General features: G+C 40.3%; 1 protein-coding gene across 3 annotated transcripts in view; it reads left to right on the top strand.

Annotated features, from left to right (window-relative positions):
• gatad2ab (GATA zinc finger domain containing 2Ab) overlaps window positions 1-22,168 on the top strand; it is a 37,196-nt gene that overhangs the window by 8,709 nt on the left and 6,319 nt on the right. For 2 of the 3 annotated variants that reach the window (XM_085398186.1, XM_085398188.1), the window contains exon 2: window positions 16,481-16,789. In XM_085398186.1, coding sequence (XP_085254312.1) covers window positions 16,494-16,789 — 296 coding nt within the window. In that variant the 5' untranslated portion in view covers window positions 16,481-16,493. Of the gene's footprint in view, window positions 1-9,919; window positions 9,939-16,480; window positions 16,790-22,168 lie in introns of those variants that run through there. The other variant, XM_085398185.1, reaches the window with a different exon arrangement.

Raw genomic sequence — 22,168 nt, 5'->3', positions numbered from 1 at the left:
GAACCAGATGGAATTTACAGTGTAACACCAGGTAAATGATTGTAAAAGTGGTTCTCAAATGTTTGAATTTGTGTCAGAGTACTGTGTGATGGTCCACACATTGTCTTATCCCGCATCACATTACATAAAAATTAAGTTATCTTCCCAGAAGCTCAGTGTCATTCCTACTTCATTCTTTTACATCCTTATCACACTCTTTGAACATTCAGGCTGCATAAAATTGATGTGACGCAACAGAAACATATGCTACTAACATCGGTTAAATGTCATGTTATTTGCAGATAATCCTATATCAGTCCATAAAGGCCAGTATAGGTATGTGTTTTGGGAGAAATATTCCTGGATCCCTACCTAATGCTGCCAGCTAACATCAGAAGGCTTTCTTTTTTCTTTTTTTTTCTTTCTTTTTTTTTTTTAAACCATGTGCTTAAACATACTGTCAAGTCATACTTTGCTCCTAGCACCTCTGAAAGTGCTTCACTCAGCTAATAAGGCAGGCAAGACATGAGAGATGCATGAAAGAAGATCTTAACCAAAAAGTGTCTATTCCAACTATGTATACTGCTTTGGACATGCTTACTGGTCAATGAATGAAAGGGAAAAATAATCAACTTAGTCTACTAATCTAAAAGTGAGAAGACATTGTCAAAATTGAACACAGTCAAACAGGAGATTAACCCTTGTACCCTGCAAGTCGTATCTGTGTATTCAAAAACCATTTGAAACTGTTAATCACATGCTTTAACATCTTTGTCACGCTTTTTTTTTTTTTTTTTTGGTGTCACATAAAGGAGTGGCACCAGAGTGAAATTTTAGTATGGAGGTCTTTCACAGAAGTCAGGTGTTTGATACTTCGGGATAACACTTTTGGTGGAGTATGGCTTAAAATGGCACACTTTAGTTATGAGTATTTGTATGTAGGTTAAAAATAAATGATTATATAAAGGGTAATGATAGGTTTACCTTATGTTTAAAAGGGCAGTTACCCATATTACTTGCACTTATGTGAGCTGTTTTAAATGCAAAATGTATGCAGTATATCCTAACTGCAACATGATATTGCACAGCTACATGTGAAAGCCCACGCCTCCTGTCATTTAGTACTTTAATGATATTCCTCCCACCTGTAAACAGACTTGTCATAGCACAAGTAAAGAAGAATCTGACCAAATATGTGGGGCCAACTAAAGAGTGACGAGATACTGGGTGTGGTTTAAAAAGTCAAACAGACATGCTTAACGCCACACCTATTGTGGATTCTGGGTGTGTTGATGCTGTAATTTTGAAAGGGTCAACTCGGGAAAGATTTTGAATTTGAATCCCTCTTCCACACACTGTAAGCAGGGTCAAAGACGTATGCTAACCGAATGATATCGGTGGGGGGGCAAAAACATATTTTGCAGAATGACAACTAGTTAGTGACCATTGACCATTACAGAGCTACACATAAACTGACTGAATGTCTTGAAAGCTGTTTTCAAAAATGCTCTGTAATTCTGAACATTTCCTGATTACCAAAGAAGTGCATAGGTGAACACAAATGTCTTATGCAGCCGGACTGGACATTGTACGAGATGGCAAATTAAAGACAGTTTAAAGTCCAACTACACCAATTCATGGTGATGTGAGAATAATCACATCACCATAATAATGGGCTGGTTGAATTCACAACTAGCAAGTGGTCACCCTTTGCCCTTGCACCACCCTCATCTATTTCCAGTATTGAGGACTAGTGTAAAGTGGACAATCTGTTGTTGTGTGCTACTTTGAGACTTCATTGTCATGGAGTGATTCTTCGAAACGAAATTGGGAGTTCATGTGTGAATGTGGTTTATATCCTTTTTTTTTTTTTTTTTTTTTTTTTTTTCTTCAATTAAAACTTCACCATCAATTAGATGCTGGATGATGTAGGGCTGTTTGATATAAGGAGGGTCCTGCGCAGTATCTTAGCTGTTCCCAGTGCTGCGCTCTTCTGGACAGAGATCTCCGATGTTATTCCCGGGGATCTGCTGGAGCCACTCGCCTAGCTCGGTGGGGGGGCAACTGGAACAAGAAGGCATCGGTGGGCAAGAGACGAAAACAGGGCGTTGTTGGAAAAACACAACACCCAGCACGCCCCTGCGGGCGGTTTATCCTTCAAGCTCGGGTCCTCTACCAGAGGCCTGGGAGCTTGAGGGTCCTGCGCAGTATCTTAGCTGTTCCCAGGACTGCGCTCTTCTGGACAGAGATCTCCGATGTTATTCCCGGGATCTGCTGGAGCCACTCGCCTAGCTTGGGAGTCACCGCACCTAGTGCTCCGATTACCACGGGGACCACCGTTACCTTCACCCTCCACATCCTCTCGAGCTCTTCTCTGAGCCCTTGGTATTTCTCCAGCTTCTCGTGTTCCTTCTTCCTGATATTGCTGTCATTCGGAACCGCTACATCGATCACTACGGCCGTCTTCTTCTGTTTGTCTACCACCACTATGTCCGGTTGGTTAGCCACCACCATTTTGTCCGTCTGTATCTGGAAGTCCCACAGGATCTTAGCTCGGTCATTCTCCACCACCCTTGGGGGCATCTCCCATTTTGACCTCGGGACTTCTAGGTTATACTCGGCACAGATGTTCCTGTACACTATGCCGGCCACTTGGTTATGGCGTTCCATGTATGCCTTGCCTGCTAGCATCTTGCACCCTGCTGTTATGTGCTGGATTGTCTCTGGGGCATCTTTACACAGCCTGCACCTGGGGTCTTGCCTGGTGTGATAGACCCCAGCCTCTATGGATCTTGTACTCAGAGCTTGTTCTTGTGCTGCCATGATTAGTGCCTCTGTGCTGTCTTTCAGTCCAGCTTTGTCCAGCCACTGGTAGGATTTCTGGATATCAGCCACCTCCTCTATCTGCCGGTGGTACATACCGTGCAGGGGCCTGTCCTTCCATGATGGTTCCTCGTCTCCCTCCTCTTTCTTGGGTTTCTGCTGCCTGAGGTATTCACTGAGCACTCGGTCAGTGTGTGTATATATATATATATATATATATATATATATATATGTATATGTATATATGTATATATATGTATATATGTATATATATATATATATATATATATATACTAGTTGTTTCGCCGTCATTGTGGATGTTGGGTATCGAAGAAGGAACACGAGAAGCTGGAGAAATACCAAGGGCTCAGAGAAGAGCTCGAGAGGATGTGGAGGGTGAAGGTAACGGTGGTCCCCGTGGTAATCGGAGCACTAGGTGCGGTGACTCCCAAGCTAGGCGAGTGGCTCCAGCAGATCCCGGGAACAACATCGGAGATCTCTGTCCAGAAGAGTGCAGTCCTGGGAACAGCTAAGATACTGCGCAGGACCCTCAAGCTCCCAGGCCTCTGGTAGAGGACCCGAGCTTGAAGGATAAACCGCCCGCAGGGGCGTGCTGGGTGTTTTTTTTTTTTTATATATATATATATATATATATATATATATATATATATATATATATATATATATATATATATATATATATATATATATATATATATATATATATATATATATATATATATATATATGAATGAGAGAGAGAGAGATCGGATGACAATATAGAAACGTCTATCGTTTCATTTTACGCTATCGTTTGTTTCGTGGTGTCGTAAAATAAACTGTTTATGGCAATATTTTTTTCATTGTTTTGATGGTCTTTCTCTTATATCTAATAAGAGAAACCACACTACAGGCGGACAAGCGCCTGTTTTTATGTGTTGTCGTTTGCAACAACGATGGTAAAACCATCGCGTGTCCGCTTGTTTATTTCCTACATAAACCTTTCACAAATAAGCTCAAGATCCTGTTGAGACTTTTCAAAATAAACGGAGTCACGTGAAAGAGTATGCAGAGTATTTACGGATGAGAAGCAAAAAAGGCCTGTCAGGTGCTTAAAAAATAAACCTTAGACTCAAACATTAGAACAGGCTTTTCCCTGCAGCACGCCGTGTAATAAATACTCACAAAGAAAACAGCGGCTGTTACAACTTATGTCTAAAAATGTATCGTTTCATGCATCGGTTAAAACACTTGACTCCAGGTACACTACGGCCAGCTGGAAACGTCGAGCTGCCCAAGATTCACAGAATTTACAGAAAATGTTAAATTTTTGTGATTTATATCGTTATCGGGACGATAATGTCTTATATCGGGATATGAGATTTTGGTCATATCGCACAGCCCTAGGGTGATGGTTGTTATTCCAAAGGTAGAAAATCCTTGTTGTACTGGTTTAGTTTTAGATTTCCATGTACTAAACAAGTTACTCTGGAATATCAGGAAAAAGAGACAGGATATGGGTGCCATATTCTTGTTTTTGAACTTCTCCTTTTATTTATATCATTCAATCAACAAGGCTAACAAGTTCTGGCATATCAGCTATCATATCCATTCATATAGCATTTTCATTTCCATTAATTACTCTTTCATTCCAAAGACTAATAAACAATAGTTTTCCTCCATGCATGACATATGAATGAGAAGGTTAGTGTGGTGATTGTGTTTTGTGTAAGACTTCAGTTTTTCTTTTTCGATGCTGCTCTAGTCATTCACATAACCAAATCTGTAACTGCCGTGCACTATGCCTGTGCAAATCTTTGCTTCAGATGAGTTTTCTTTCATGTCTGAAGTGCAGCCTGAATGTGCCTACTGACATTTTGATTTCTCAGCTATACTTCAAAATGTTTTATTTTCTGTGGTTTCCTGTTGTTTGAACCCCACCTAATCAAGATCTTATGAAACCTGATGATTTGCTTTTCTAACTCAGAAGTATAGCTACTCAAAAACCCAAATGTAATTTACCTGGTTGTTCTTCAACATTGTGCACAGATGTTGCACTCACGTTGTGGATTTTGGGACACTGTATTTTTTATTTATTTTTTTGAGCACCCTTTAAGCTCTTTCCCCCCTGTACTCTGGGCACTTCCTGCTACCATTCATTTCTGAGAAATGTAATCTGATAGCAGTCTGCGTGTGTCCTGGCCCTCCTTCTGTATGTGGGTATGTGCTTCTGGTTTTACAGGATTATGGAGTAACCATTTGGAAGCAATTTGGCTGAAATTGGAGATTATCCCTGTCTAGGAGTTTTGAAAACATTTAGTGATTCCTTTTTATTATAGAAAGTAAACATTAATGGTTGAAAATGTATCCAGTAATTTTGTGATTAGGAGTTTGAGAAGACTGCTTAAGCATTAACTGAGATGTTAGTGTTTCTTAGACTTTCATGATTTCGACGTTGTTGTTGCTTGAGGCTCTGTTAATTTTCTGTTAATTGTGTGAAATGATTGCTCTTTATTTATTTTTATTTAATTGCACATTCTGTCTGTGTTTTCTTATCAAAATCCAGATGAGATGTGGGCAGTGAGAATATGTGCACTTCTTATTTCTTAGCGGTCTTGATGAGAATACATGAAAAAGTGTGTCTTCCTCATACGAACAGCCATTCTGTGTCTGTGTGTGAGAGAGATCATGTACAGAAGTCTGTTTTCCTTTACCTGGACTTACCGTTGTTGTCCTTGTCGTCATGTTGCTGAGGGAGAATCCAGGTGGAGACACACAGGGCTCTGTGTGGCTCTGGTTCTCACTTGCACACACACGCACACGCACACACACACACACACACACACACTCTCACTCAGAAGCAGTCTGGCAGATTCAGGGTTAAAGGCTTCCATTTTGTTAGGTAACACCCTAATGGTCTGATCTGTCAGTGGCGTTAAAATGGCAGGGGCTTAACCCTTGGCGTGCAGGACACAACCAGTAGGGGCATACACACACTTACGGGCTGGCGAGCCTATAACAGAAGAACTGAGGAGAGTGTGTGTGAGTGAGAAAGGGAAGGGTAGAGGGAAGGACGAAGAGTGTACGTGTGTGTGAGAGAGAGAGAGAGAGAGAAGACAAGGAAGAGTATTTTTCACTTGGGTACAGTGAGATTATGGCTCAGCTAACCACACGCGGTCTGCACCCTTCTCCCTCCCCCAACCATGGCACCACCTCAGCTGGGTCCCTGCCCCCACTCCTAGCCTGGTGCACAGATTAGCATAGGTAGCCTCATCTGTTGTTGTTGTTGTTGTTGTTGTTGTTGTTGTTATTCCAAAGATTATATAGATCCTAAAGGAAAAGGGAGGTGCCATTTTTGAAAATATGTTTACTTCGTTAATTTTTTTTTTAAAATAAAGTTTTTATGATGGCATTTAGTAAGTAATTGCTTTAATTTAAGATCATCACTTGGTCATATCTCACAGTATGGTAACTGGCAGTTTAAGTTTAATATTACAAAGGCCAGGGCTCATTAGCTACATATGAAACAGTTACTGATTGGCTTTTATTGCACAGTAATAATCTATAGTCGTATTGCTTTTATTGGAGAGTATAATTGTTGTTTCCCCTTGTACTGAACCCTAAGGACACAATTGAAAAGCCCCAGTTTTTTTAAATGGCTGTTAATGTGTTGCTTGGCTGAGTCCATTCCCAGTGGGAGAGATCATTACAGTGCTGGAGATGAGAGGCTAGCATGCTACCTGAGGGCATGAGTCTTTGCCATTGATCTGTCCCTGTGAACTGCTGGGCACAATAGAAGCTCCGACTGAGAATAAAACGTGATGTGTCAGTCCAGGTCACAAGATTTCCATTGCTTTTACGCAACTGTATTTTATCCCTCCGCACTACATGCCCAGATAGCAGGTTTGTTAGCCTACACGGCACTTGTGCAGAATTGTGCATGTATTAAATGTATTTATTTACTCAAGCCCTTTTGGTGGCATTTGAGAAGCAAACGCTTTGGCACAAAAATTTTAATTTGTTTTATAATTCAAATTGTGTGAGAATCGGAGATATCCGGTCTCACTCACTTGCGTTGTTTTTGTTTCAGTCCAAAATCTACTTTGCCCTCAGGCCTTATTATTCTGGGGGAAATGAGAGAGACATGCATCCACTCATCCTCTACAGTCTCCTGAGAAAAACAGACACAGATAACTAATCACTAGCTGGTGCTCATCTAACCTCTTCCTCATCTTCTTGTCATTTTGGGTTTTTTTGTTGGTTGTGCCCTTTTAATATAAAAGAGATGAATCCTCATGATGTTGTTTACACCAGCATGAATGCATTAATTGTAAAGTGCTGGGTCAATATCCATATTAAATGAGTAGTTAAGTAATTGTCCATTGTATTTAGCCTGTAATTTCTTAAAAATGTGTTGTTGGTTTTGTTTTTTTTGTTTTTTTTTGGGGGGGGGGTTGTTTTGTTTGTTTAGATCTTAATGTTTGAAATATGAAATGGACCCCCTGTGGTCTAGCCGTGCCCACATATGTGTTACTTTGTAGTAGAGCAGGGCGATATGGCCAAAAATATTTATCACGATATATATTTGAAAATTTGCGATAACGATATAACCGACGATATAATTGATGCGAGACAAAATACAACTCCACAACATTACTAGCGCAAAAAGACAACCTTCCATTTATTTTCACTTAAACAAGAAGCTGGTTTTTATGTACATTAAAGCTTTATAAAAATGTAACAGTGCAAATGCAAATTCCTTGCTGAAAGTTTAACCAAAAGGCATTTCCAGTAGAAATGGGCTGACATATCCTGAGCATAACCATATATAATATCCACTGAAGTTAAAAAGAGGTGCTTTGCAACATTAAACTGCAGTGTGCAGTATGCATTTTTCGGACCGTAAGGTGCACGGGATTATAAGGCACATTAAGCGAAACAAAGCAGTCAGATAAATCAAACTTTATTAAACTCATTCTTCTTGCTTCCTCCACTTCTGTACCATTGATTCATTAATGTTGAATTCTCTGGCAGCGGCTCTATTCCCATGTTGTTGCAGTATATTAATGACTAACCTCGTATTGTGGATGGATTATCTCAGTTGTTCTCCTGACTGAAGTTTGGTCCGTTTACAGCATCCTGCCATGCGATTGCATTTGTCTCTAACCATGAAGAACCTTCACGTTAACTTTTATAAGTGGAAAAGTGTTAGTGTTCGTCCTCCAGCTTCACTGTTTATGTTATGCTAACATAGCTGTGTCGCTAGCGATCACGTAGCACATCATTATATACTAGCTAGCCCAACTTCAGTAACCCTACAAACGTCACTGCTGTTTAGTTTCCTGTCTTCATTTATGTTGGAAGTGATAGCAGAGCTGTACGTTTGATTTTTTTCAGAAATCTCTCAGTCAGAACATGCAATATCATGCTTAGGTAACTAGCGAAACTAGCGAGCTAACTTCCGCTAGCTTCCTGCTAACTTCTAACTCCGTTAAATGTAATAACTTTTGTTTTCATGGATGCCTGGAAGTTAAACTTTATAGTTACACCTGGTAAAGCAGCAATGCTGATCGTTTTATTAAAGATGAAAGAATTTAGACAGTTTTTAACTCTAAGTGACGCTGCAGTGTTGTTTGACCTGAAGCATACGGAGTTTAGGACCCAGATTACTCCCAGATTTAAGAGCATCTTAGTCCGACAAATATGACAATAACAACGGCCGCTTGCATGTTCTGCAAAAAAAATGTGCTTTGTCGTGTATCTGACGGACAAACACCAAACCAGTTCCACATCACGGAAGTTGCACCATTTTTACAAACCAATTCTGGTTCATCTGTTTCACTCAACAATCGGCCATGTGCGTTTGAAAACAAAGGCACTGCGCATGCGCGTTTTACTCCCATTCTATCGCGATATTTCATTTTCCTATCGTTGCCTAACATTATACCGGTATTACCGTGAACGGTATAATATGGCCCAGCCCTACTTTGTAGTTGGCAGTTAGGTCTAACTGGCAACCAACCATGGTGAATGTCTGAATATCAAGACTTGTAGGCTACAAGTAAATGGGTGTTGTACATCCTTTATTTATGGTCTGTGGCTAAGACATGTGGATAGTGCATTCTTAACAAAGTGCACTGTTTTTAATCTTGTTGGGTGAATGTGTTCTTCTTTGGCAGCAAATATTTTACTAACCTAAAAGCATAATTGGTTGCCATTTAAAATTTCTGCAATCGGAGCTCAGACGAAGACTTTGCAATACCGTTTTGGCAGATAATACTGGTTTAAAGTTTTACGTCATATATAGGTGTCATATGACAATATCAGTAATAGAATGCACAAGAATGAAACAAGTCCAGGTATGTCCGAGAGTGAGAGCCCCTTCTTACATTCTGAATATGATTTAATGAAATCATAATAATTTGTTTCTAAAAATGCTTTGCTAAATATGCAAAATAATTTCTGCTAAAAGTGGGAATGACAAACTATATATAGTAACAGTGGTCGGCATACTTGCAGCATTTTGATCAATCATTTTGGACATGGATGCAGAACTGTGTGAATGTGAGAGTGAATGAATAGTGGTATTGTAAAGCGCTTTGAGGGGTCCCGAAAAGCGCTATATAAATGCAATTTATTATTATTATTATTATTATTAACTGATAGTCTTGGTTATGCAGTCCCAGGTAATGGGACTTGTGGTACTGGTTTCCTTCAGCCATCTCCCAATGGTTTTGCTGACTGGCAAGTCAGACCTGTTTGTAGGACTGTATTGTTAGTTTCAGTTGATTTTACGTAAGTGATACATGGAGCTGTGGGAACATGAAATGTGCACTAAGGTGCTAATGGTTAATTGATCAAAGATTTTTTTTTTTTTTTTTGGGGGGGCAGTTAATTGCAATTGCTCATTCCACACACTAATATCCAGCATAATCCGACTCTTCAGATAGTCTGTCATATTGTGTTATAAGTGAAGCTCTTGGATGCATCTTATTACAATCCTAATTTGATTTATTAGTGTTTATTTTCTGCCTTTCAGCCCTTTTGACTGTCACTGGTATAGATGGACTTTTTCCAGGCCTCGGTGGTAGTGAAGAGGTGATGCAGCTCAGATCCTACCTGCTCAGTAACACCTGGTATTTGCTTGATGCTCCTCTGAATCATATGCTATAGAAATGGTTGTGGATAGTGCAGGTGAAGTGTGTTGCTTAAGACTAAGCATGAATAATGGGGTTTGATACAACAGTGAATATAAATTACTACCAGTTAGCCTCAAGTGTATACACATCACATGTGCATGTAGAACCATTGTTTTTGCCCCCCCCCCCCGTGTTGCTTAGCAGCAGTACATCATTACATTAAGTATTCGATTCATGATGCTGTCCATGTCTTCTGGGACAAAGGTAGCCATGTGTCTCTAGTTGGGGAAACAAGGAGACGCATCCATCTTAGTGATGTTGAGATGTGACTGCACTGTCCCAAAGGAATATAGTCATTTTCTATGTTACATGGTTCACCACCACTGTTAAAGTGCGAGCAAGGTGCGACTACCATTTTCACATCCTTACTGCTTAAACTGTGATTTCTGAAGCGCTGTGTGTGGTATGTATACACCCACACGCAAGCTGTCATCTCTGGCAGATAAATGGCCTTTGTGTCCTGTGGTGGTACGGCAGGGCACATCTGTCTTTGCTGCGTACCAGAGGAGAGTGCAGACGTATGCAAACAAACCTGAATTTTTAACTGCACTGTATGTATTTTTATTTTGTTTTTAATATTTTTTTTTTGGCGTACTTTTTGCCAACATCTCAGCTCAACGTCTTGCAAAGAGTCAGGGATGCCTTTGTCTTAAAATTAAATTTGAGCCAAATTTACAGAGATGAATTGTTGGAACAAACTGCAGTCTTGGGGAAAAGTGTTTTGTAGAAATTGCTGAAAAGCAGTTTCATATTTCCACCTCACAGTGCAGTTCTTTAAGTGTTATGTTTTACAGCTGGAATATTCATAAAGAGATGTTTGTCTACATTATAGTGTCTTTTGTGGAATTCCCCTTTGTTACCGTAATTGTCGGACTATAAGCCGCTACTTTTTGCACAAGCTTTGAACCCTGCGGCTTTTAGTCAGGTGCGGCTTTTCTATGGATTTTCCATGATTTTTGTGATATCGTAAGACGATTTGTTTTGTTTGTTCCGCTGTTGTACGGCACTACGTTGCCTGGCGGAAGGATCGGGGTTCAAGAGTGGTATGTTAGTCACATGTCCGTCCGCCAGGCAACGTAGTGCCGTACGAAGTAGCGCGAAAAACAAACTTCAAAGTAGCGCTACGCATTCAGCGGGAGGCGTGGATGACGAGCGGCGATAAACTTGCGAAAAGCAAGTTATGCTCAACTCCACCGGTGGATTCTGACAGCGTGGAAAAGTGCGAAAACATCCACGATCACCAACGGATTTTGAAGGGCTGGACTGCTGCATGATGGAGAGGAGGACACCGCCACGGCCCTTCTGAGGGTGTTCGACTCTGACACTGACAACGAGGATTTCTTTGGTTTTGAAAGTGACAACGAAGGAGAGAAGCGGAGAGTGGATGACGAAGCCATCCTGAGCCTGTTCGTTTCCGACATTGGAGAAGAGGACTTTGGTGGTTTTAGAGCGCAGGAAGAAGAGAAAGATGGTGAATGACTGACTTTTCTTCTTGTTAAAGCTGTGTCACTGCACCTGAGCCTAAAAGGTAGTCCGAATCTATTTTTCTGGTGTGCTGTAGGTTACTGTTATGTACTACATGTGCAAATATGTACCCATAACTTGTTTTTCAAAATATTAATAAAAGGGGTGTGTCTCCAAACAGCCGTCTCTTTCCTGACAATTCCCTTTGTGCATATTCTCTTACATATGATAAGTCAACATTGAAACACCTGCGGCTTTTAGTCAGGTGCGGCTAATGTATGTACAAAACAGGATTTTCCCCTGATTTTAGCTTGTGCGGCTAATATTCAGGTGCGCTTTGTAGTCCGGGAAATACGGTACTTTATTTTTCCTTTTGTCCTAACAATGTAGCATGTAGTAGGGAAAAAATATATAAAATATTATTAGTGAATTACAAGCAATGGCATGGTTAGGAAGAATATCTATGCAATATAATGTGATATTACTTAAGTAATACAGATAACAGTTCAAAAACTCACAAGAAAAAAAACAAACCCTAAACCTCCATATCTAGGGTGAGTGGCTCTGGTAGGCAGCATGCAGCATTTTGCTCCTGTAGCTTGGGTCTATTTGCCTCATTAGAGTGATGTGTCAGGTCGCAGAGATTTAACTAAAAAAAAAAAGATCAGTCATGCAAGTGAAGTTGTGTCGAAGTAATGCCCCAGATAAATAAAATAAGGCGCTACTGTGTTACAAATAATGTACATTGGGGGAATGTGATATACTGTCGTAATTATATCACAAGTATTTCAAGAAAATGTGTTTACATTTTACATTTCTGATGATATCGGGTGGGCATTGATGCTTGCAGGCACCATGAAGTGCATTTTCCATCCTTGCGCTGCTGTCATTGATAAATCACTTGTTAATTTGAAGTGTGAATCTACTGGAAGGTCCCAGCAGCAGCAGCCATTACTCGCCTCTGATCGACTGATTTTCCATTACAGTTAAGTACCACTCAATTTGCGTGGTCTTCGTTAAAGCAGCGTGGTCGCGTGTTCTTTGACGTAACTGGTATGCGACACAAATGCTACAAAGGTGGACATCGAAGCGATAATATACCCACAGCTCAGTCTGCGGCTTTTTGTCATACTCTGAGACCACAGCATTGTTTTTTTGTAGCCATTTCCCTTGTTGCTGGGTTTCAAAAATGTCAGTTTTGATTTTCGTGACGCCACTGTATCAGTCAGTCGGTGGCATGGAGGACGTCACATTTTAGTACCTGCTGAGATCGCTTTGGAACCCCAGTCAAGCAGGTACTATTTTAGTACCAGGTACCATGACCCACTTGAAAACCGTGGCGAGTCGATCAGAGTAGATACTAATGGAAAAGGGGTCATAGAGTGCAATAGTAGTGACCCAAAGTAGTGTATTCCCTCTAAATTTTAAGGAAAAGCACAAAATAACTGTTGAACACTTTAGTTTAACAGTAAAGTAAAGCTCCATTATATTCTCACTTAAACTGAAAAGTATTTTCTGACTGGGATTTTGTATCTTGGATCAAGTGTTTTAGTCATTTGCGTAAATTGCTGCTTTTCCACCACATAACCATGTCGGTAATTTCCATTCACCGTTAGCTCTTCCTGTTATATGGAGTGTAGCTAGTGAGTGCTCCAGCAACGCGTGGTAGAGTTGTTTGTTTACATTTGGGTTGAACATTGCCAGCTGCCAACATCTCCTCTTTTCTAGCCCATTTGTATTTGATGGCAAAACAAATTTGCTGTTTTCACCTTTAGCAGGAGCAGTTTTCTTGCATATTTCGCAAAGGTTGTTGAAGTCGTCCTTTACTGAAGTTGTTAATTGTTTTAGGAGGCTGACACTCAGCCATTGCTCTTGTGGCTCCCTTAGACATGCCCAGGCTTGTCTTGTCATTGTGTGCGCTAGGGAGTGGAGGAAAATATTTAGTATACACATCCAGAAATGCATACACTATATATTGTACATATATTTATTAGTTTCAGGTTGGCCATTCTTGTATTTTACTCGTTTGTGTTGTTGTGTTTGCACATCTCTGTTGCTTGTGGGGCTCGCACACAAGAATTTCACTCGCATGTGCTGTGCCAGTGTGCCTGCACATGTGATGTGACAATAAAAGTGATTTGATTTGATTTGAGTGCATGGCGAGTGCATGCTATACCAGTGATATTGCGATATGACCTTTTTTGTGTTTTTTAAAATTAAAAAAAAATAAATTACACTGGCATTGTCACAGATGATATGTGGCACAGTCCTACTGTACATAGCGATTCAGTTGTAACTGTGGTTTTGTTATTAAATGGTCCAATATGGGTAGAGGACAACAACCAAATTCTTTCAGCAGATAAGACAACCATTAAATGATAAGATTCTCATTTATTGGTCAAATATCAGCTAAGCAATCAGATATTATATTATAAGTTTATAGGTTTTTCCTGTCATTGGAATATCAGTGTTTATCAACAAACATATCACAGTGCACATCTCATAAGCTGGGAACAAGTTAATATTTGAGTTTACATGGAGACACAAGACTTTGTTACAATACAAATTATGACATTTTGCTGACATGTGTGACTAACAAATAAGATGCCCTGTGGTTAAATATAAATGCACCCAGTTAACTTTTATGCTGAGTGTTAGTATAATGTATAGTCACTTAATAAACAAATGTGATTCAATAAATGTGTGAGAATTAATTTGGGGTGTGATCATCCTGTGAGTGAGCCAGCATGGTTAAAGAACCCAAAGAACTGGACAGCCTAACTGTTTATACCTTAAAAATGTAGAACTAGTATAAATAGTTCTGAACGTTAAAAGGGATTGAGTACCAGTTCTAAAATAACCACAGATCCCATTAGCCCTAGTTTGATAAGAGAGCATTTAGATCCAGACTAAACAATGGAATGTAGGTGACGTATGCTCTGATTGTGTAACATACAGTGACAGCGGATGACCATGGGTGTTCACTGGGACAAATCAAAAGATATTTAATTTTAAGTACTGCTTTTTCAGTAGTTGTTGGAATAATATCATTTTGCAATGACAGGTCAATTTTTTTCCTCCTTCTCTGTTGGCTTAAGACATTAAGGTACTAAATTTTAACTATTTAGTTTTTTTCTTCTTAACTGACACATAAGTGAACCATGTTTGCTCATTAGCTCATCATCAGCTGATGAGCCCCAAAGCATTGCGGCTCAAGCATTTTCTTCTCCTCGTCTACTGCCTTGTTTCCTGTGCAGGATGTGCTTATAGCCAACCATCTCCCTTGCTTTATTCTACTGTCTTGTCTTGAGATTAAACCTTCATCTCTTGTCAAGCATAAACGAGTTTTAGTCTGGTTTATAAATTCGAACATTTTTTGTCTTTCAAACAATCCTGGGATACAGTTAGTGGTTAGTCTAAGCGTGTCATTAGATATGCAATAGGCATTTTCATGATTTTGGTCAGTCTGTCATATTTGAAACTTTGGATACATGAGAGAAAATGTTTATAAGCACAAAGTGCTTAATGAATATGTGGCCTACATTGGTGTGGTTGGTGTCAGCGTTGCACAGTGTTGGTATTATTTTTCTGCTGTGTAATGGCTTTTTCTCAGAAACCTAAGTGGGTCTCTTATCGTCTGCTGCAACTGTACTGAATGAGATTAAGGTCAGCATCTGGGTCACTGGCAGTAGGAAAGGAGATGCCTGTATTAGATATTACTATTACATTGTTATCATTTTAAACTGTACATTTTATAGACTAAAAAATCCATTTAAAGGTGTATTCTTTTATAGCATACTTCTACAACTTATATTGACACATTTCTTGCTTATATTTCATGGTATAGGAGTGAGTGGAATAAAATGTGATTTATTGCTTAAAATCTTCAAACAAATGTAACTTGTTTAAACTTGATTGGCATCCTACCCTGACTTTTAATTTGAGTTCATGTTAGATTATTCGATTAAACTACCTCCCCCACTCTTCTCTCATTCTTTTGCTTTAAGACAAAGGGTGCTTCCAAGACCATATATGTCAGCACTGTTGACAAGTTGACACACAGACTGCTATCTAGTTTTGCCCAGCTTAGGTATCTTGAGATCTTGACCAGTAGTTTACTTTGAGATGCATACTACCATTTCTTTGTCTCAAATTCCAAAATCAGGTTTGAATTAGCACATTTGAACAATCAGCCCCCACTTGATAGAGTGCTCAAGTGCATCTTATTCACTGGTCTCTGGGAATAGAGATTAAAACAGGAATAAAATATTACTTTGTTTTGTGGATTATTAGGAAAATTATGAAGGTGGCCCACAAGAAGGCTTGAGTCAAAAATGTATGTAGTAGGATTAAGCAGCCTTGCTGATACAGTGTGTTATGTGCTATTGGCAAATCATACAAAATATTTACTTTAAAATAGTGTGGGGAAACCAGTTTCTCTAATTCTCGTAGTAATGCTGAACTATAGAAAATACCCTAGAATAGAGGTTGGAGTGCTCGAGTCGAAGGCAACTGAACTTTTAGGTTTTTGAAGACATTTTGCCTTTTTATTTTATTTATTTATTTATTTTAAAAGCTTTCCTCACAGCTGCCCTCAACTGAAGCACTTTAAACTACTATGACTTAGATGACTGAGAACCTCCACAGATGACGTTTAGTCGTTCTCAAACATTTTCTTGCATGAGGGAAAAAAAACATCCAGGCCGCATTCAGCATTGGGGCAAGATCATGTTGGATTTAAGTCAACTGTGCACAGTAGCATTGGCAAATTTGTTTGTTTCAATGGCGAAATAATTTTGTTTTAAAACCCACAATTATTCAGCTTAGATTTGCTTAATATTCCTCACCAGTCTGCTGGGGCTTGCCCCCAAATCTGTGAACCTTAGCCTTACAGTAAGAGTGCACCTTAATCTGTTTGATGACAACATTTTTTTTCCACAACCAAATCTTTTTTTTTTTCCTTAAATATAGTTAACTTTATTTTGTAACATTTTCCTTTATGTCTTTCTCTCCAGGGTGAGAGCAGCCATGTCAGAGGACGCAGTGCGTCAAACACGCAGCCAGAAGCGGGCTCTAGAGAGGGACCATGCAGCTCTTGCTGGGTCCCTGGGGGACATGGACAGTAAACGTGTTAAACTGGAGAAGAGCGATGCAGCTGGGACCCCTCTGGCCCTTGTGGGATCTGGAACCGAGAGTGTCAAGCTCAAGAGTGAGCAGGCTGCTAAGGTAGCAGCTAGCATCCTGAAGGCTGGTGAAGTGAAAGCGACCATTAAGGTGGAGGTGCAAACTGGAGATGAGCCTGTTGACATGAGCACATCCAAAAGGTGAGAAAAGTAAAAAGCTCAGAAAAGAAGTAATATTAACAGTGCTAATGTAGGGGCTCAGAGTTTGTTGGCTACAGGGAATGTACTCCTGTTTAGTTCACATTGTGCTGTTGCAGACATTAAGTTTGTGATTTAAAAAGTGAAGTATTTAAAATGGAGCAATACAGATGTTTAGCTTCAATTTAACTCATAACAGGTGTGATTTATATTCGTCTTTCTAAACTGAAAATGAACTAATCTGTAATGACAGTTAAATTTTAATGTTTTTTAACTTTATTACGTTAATGCTGAACATTTTAGTCAGCGCAAAACTGATTTGACTCAATGATTATCGCCCACTGGTATCGGTAAGTGTTTATGACTTGCGTGTACACTGGGTCTTGAGTTTTGCATAGTCAGCCAGCTGTCTCCAAAGAAAACAATTTTCACGTATTTGCACTTTCATAAAATAGACCCTAATCATCAAAATGCAAAATTCTTTCTGTTTCCATTTGATTATGTTTAACTATTACTCAATCATCAAATGGGTTAAAAGGACAGTTGAGTTGGAGTACTCATCCACATTTTTTGTGTGCAAGATTGTTTGAAAACTTCTCAAGAGTTATTTATGTATTGTAGGCCCTGAAGTTCATGCCTTCATGCACAACGCAAGGGTTTTGTGCTGAGACGTGTCGATTGGAGTTTCTCGTTTCTTTGCACCAGCAAGTGGTCTGACAGGAGTCATACAGGAAGTCGCTGTGTGGTTGTCGGCAGCCTGCCCCCATTTTGAAAACTTTGAGGCTCCTGAGGCCTGGGCTCCATTTTCTCCCACAGCAGCACCTGAACTCTGCCTCACACTTCACACAAAATGAAGGCTATGTGTCACAAACTGGTTCTAACTGGCCGTTGCCATGGTTTCCACGTTGGAAGGAGCAGTTGGAGGAAGGAGGGGCCAGGAGGGGTAGTGGGTGTGTCACATGACTACTCAGAGAAATGCCTGATGTCATGTGATGCGTGTTTGGTAGAGCGATAAATACACACACTGATCTGATGGCAGTTAAAGTGGAACAGGGTTGTGATTATGCTGAAAGTTTGTTGGCTCTGTCTGTGGTGCATCATAACGACACACAGGCGTCACCTTTGGCCCCCGTTTAACTCTCAGCATGCGTTTGTGTGCATACTCGCCGCATAATGATGATTTTATTGTTGTACTATATAGAGGACTTGGTGTGTCTTGGCAAGCTTTGTAAAACTATTACTGAAATGGAATGCAAACCACATCTTTCTTCGCCAGAGAAAAATATAGTAACTGAACTGAGCTGGACATCTTGGAAGTGTGCACGTATTCAGTTGGAAGAAAAAATAAGTTATGAACCCTTTGAAATGACCAGGATTTCTGAATCGATTACTCATAAAATATGGTCTGATCCTCATCTACGTCACAACTATTGAGAAACAAAACTTGACTAGAGTTTGAAAAAAATAATCTTTATTGAAAACACTGAGTCATCACTCACAGTGCAGGCTGGAAAAATCAAGGGCGCTCTTAAATTTAGTGAGCTTCTGATAGGGCTGCTCGATTAATCGAATTTTAATCACAACTACGATCTGGGCTTTCAATGATCATTAAAAATGACTGAGCCGATTATTAGCCCCTCCCTCGTGCTTTACTCTCGCGCTGCTCCGTGTGGCAAATCAAGCGCACCTTTCTGCATTTCGAACACGTGTCACAACAATTAAGAGCAGCGGTCCCCAACCTTTTTTGCGCCACGGACCGGTTTATGCCCGACAATATTTTCATGGACCGGCCTTTAAGGTGTTGCGGATAAATACAACAAAATAAAACTAGTACCGGTACCGAAAAAGATTTATTCATAACACACGTGAAAAGACCAAGGAAAACCGAGTAAACGATAACAAAATAACACTGAAAACCGATAAAAACCCTGAAAACTATACATTTCACACCTGAGCCTCAACTCTCGCAGCCCGGTACCAAACGACTCACCCGGGGGTTGGGGACCGCTGATTAAGAGGACCCGAGGGAAGCTCGGAAAGCTAAGCAGAAGTTATTTGGAGAGGAGAGTGACTGCCATTGGTTGAAAAGAGAGGTAAAAAAAACTTCAGTGGTGTGGAAACATTATGGGTTCGCGGAGTCAGACATGGATCAAGTAGACATAGTGTGTAAACTTTGCTACAGTGTTGTAGCTGCACCACAGAGCAACACTGCAAAGTTCACTAAACATAGATGTTTACATTTTTCATTTATTTTTTATATTGCAAACATTTGCACTGTTATCAGTATTTGCACACTATTTTATATTCTTTTTTGACAATCTTTAAAGTCATTATTCAATACATTGTTATTGTTAAATAAATATCGTCAAATAATCGAGATCTGCAGACTCATTCACATGATACACTATAATGAACTGGCTACACATGCGTTTTTCAAGCTCCTTCAGCACCACTTGTTCAGGGCATCTGTCAGCTGACCACATCCACAACCTAGTGTAGTCTTTAGGTCGGTGTTGGAACTCTTAACTTGGACAGTTCAAAAACACTGGTTTTCTTATCATGACCATCATCCAGCTCCTTTCTTAAGCTTCACATCATTAAATGCTCCCCTGAAATATGCTAAACTTTCTTGATTCAGTTGAATTCATTGTTCCCTAAAGAACTGAAGGGCATCCAGGCCCAGAAGTAGCAGTTCAGCCTCAACCTTTGATCCTTTCACATTTTTAATAGTCAAAACAAGTTACTGGTTTTGGTGTGCCATGCCCTTGTTGATCCAGTCACATCATTGCCTTTTGAAGTTAACTTGAGACTTATAACAATGTAGTATTTTTGGAGAGCATAGACTTCCTTTGCGCCGTCCTTCCATTAACACCATTCTTATTCAGTGTTTTACTTAGCAAGGACATGTGAAGCCAAATTTTAGCAGCTCATAGAGACTTCTGTTTTGGGCGGAAGCTTGGGTTTTGTGTTTTTTTTGTTTTTTTTTTTTTTGTTTTTTTTTCTCCCCCCCCCCCCCCCCCCCCCCCCCCCCCCCCCCCCCCATTGATGACCATCCACATCTTTAGGGTGCTTTTATAGCATTTTTTTTTTTTTTTTTGTCATTTTCATACCATACCAACTAGTCTTGGTTGGGTTTTTTTTGTTTTGTTTCATTTTTTAGTATTTTTTTAATACAGAAGCAGGCTTCGACAGTAACCAGAATTTTTATAACTTTACTTTATAGCCTTATAGCTTTTGCAGACCTTTCGACCAAGTTTTTGCTTGGTGTGTTCAACTTTGCAGTTTCACAAGTTTGTCCCTAAAGCAGGCATCGGCAGCCTTTGACATCAAAAGAGACATTTTAGCATCTCCTACCAAACAATTGGAGAAAAAAAAGAGCAGCACATGTGAGTGATGGGTGGATGGCAGTAATTGGGAGAGGATAAATTAATGCATATAAATTTTCACAGTTAACTCTAATTCTAACCCATGCCTCGCAAGGGCAGGTTGTCGACCTCTGCCCTAAGGTAAGGCATTACTCAAGTAATTTGCATGCATGTTAATGCTTCGTGTACATTATAACTATATGCCAATATTTGCGCACGTTGTTCTATTTGCTATTGTAATTAGCCATGGAATTTTGTTACCTTACGAGAGTCGTGCGTAGTCTGAAATGGCACTTGGCAGTATTGCATTGCGTTCTGAATGAGAATTCCACTGCACCTCATGACTGATTCAGCAGTCCTACAGTAGGTTCAGTGTGAATCTACGATTGGGGAAGCCGAGCATTGCAGAAACCCTGGACATTACATAACCAAGTTGGTGTGTGTTGTGACGCTTGTGTAAGCTGTTCTCAATAGTTACTAGCTTGCAGTGGTTGGTGCTCTGTGTCATTTGGCAGAGCGACTAAGTCAGTCAAGGAGCTGGGTTGCCATTAAGCTTTTGTTTGAGAGGATGAAGCTCCCACCTCTCCTCTAGTGCCTAGTTATGTGTTGTGCTGTTTTTAAACATGTTGTATAAAAAGACAAGTAAACCTATGGGGAGAAAAACCTTGGCTGTGCTTAGGGAGGGTAATCTTTCTTGGAATAGCATTTTCTAAAACTTGCAGGTTATCTCATGTTTTTTTGTTGTTTTTTCAAACCAGATTTTAATGAATCCTGTCAGGAAAGTACTCTTTTAGGAGGGTTCGTGTTCTCGGCAGTAGCTGAATTTTCTCCCCCCCCCCCCCCCCCCCCTTTTTTTTTTTTTTTTTTTTTTTTTTTTTTTAATGACACCAAGTGTTTGTTGGGATTTGTGTTGTGATTGCGTAGTCTAAGGAAATGATTGTCCCATAAACAACATGGTTATTGCTTGCCTTATTGAACTGAGCGTGCAATATCTGCTGAGGGTTGTTGTCAGGGCAGCTGCCGTGAAGGAGGAGTAGATGGCACAGAAACGTGTCTGGAGACAGAAGTGAACAAAAGGAAGAGAAAAATGTGAAGGTCTGAGTCAGTGAGTTGGAGTATAAAAGATGAAGAAGTAAGTAAGGATGGGGGAGGGGTATGTGAAGAAGTAACAGAGTAAGAGAGAGTGTACACAATAGGTTGGCTCCTGGCCATGTATATTCCCCTCCCCCTCACTGTCACCCTCTCCAGTGTCTCCAGCAGACCGCCGCTCTGCTCAGCTTGTGACTCTGATGTCGGCAGCTGGGAGGGAGGGGAGAGCTGAGGCCCAGGCTGTGCCGATCTGGCTAGGCCACAGGCCTCGCCACAGAGTTAGGGGAGGGGTGAGGCCTTGTCTGAGTGGCAAACTGGGTCTGCGCTTGAAGCCCTGAAGCCTCCAGCTTGACAGCAATTGAACAATTACATAACTACACTGCATGTGTACATGCATAACTCCACAGTATGGCACTAACCACTGCCCCTCACATAGTGTCATATCACAGCCCACCCTCCCTTAGTTCTCCTTACCACTGAGTCTTTTAGTACCTGACAGGCTCCCCACCGTGACAGAGGCAGATTTATTCTTCTGCCATGGTCCATGAGCTGTTAAATTACAACAACCCCCAACTTCTTATCTCCACCCTTCTGCAGACTCATGCAAATGAAGCTTTCCGCTAGTCGCCTTTGTTCTCCCTGGTGCTCAGGAAAAGCTACTTAACATCTCATCAAAAGTCTTCAGCCTTTTCTTCAATTTAAAAACAAAAAAATAAGTGCATTTAATTTGGCCTTTGTGTTGTTTGGGTGCAATCTTGCTGTTGGACGGGAGCGTTCAGGACTGTCGATTTTACCTTTCTTCAGAGATAATGGGTTGTTGCTTTCTTCCCCTGCCGCCATTACTCCATTATTGATCTCTTGCTTCTTTCCTTCTTGTGTGTCCTAGCACACATTCACACTACAACAAGGAAGGTAAACTTATAATTGA

The sequence above is a fragment of the Rhamphochromis longiceps genome, linkage group LG23 (genome assembly GCF_057381845.1).
Source record: "Rhamphochromis longiceps isolate RC_006_pf linkage group LG23, R_longiceps_female_GT1.1, whole genome shotgun sequence".
In the NCBI taxonomy this organism is placed as follows: Eukaryota; Metazoa; Chordata; class Actinopteri; order Cichliformes; family Cichlidae; genus Rhamphochromis; species Rhamphochromis longiceps.
The sequence above is the reverse complement of the archived record's forward strand: the minus strand, read 5'-3'. Positions and strand labels throughout refer to the sequence as shown.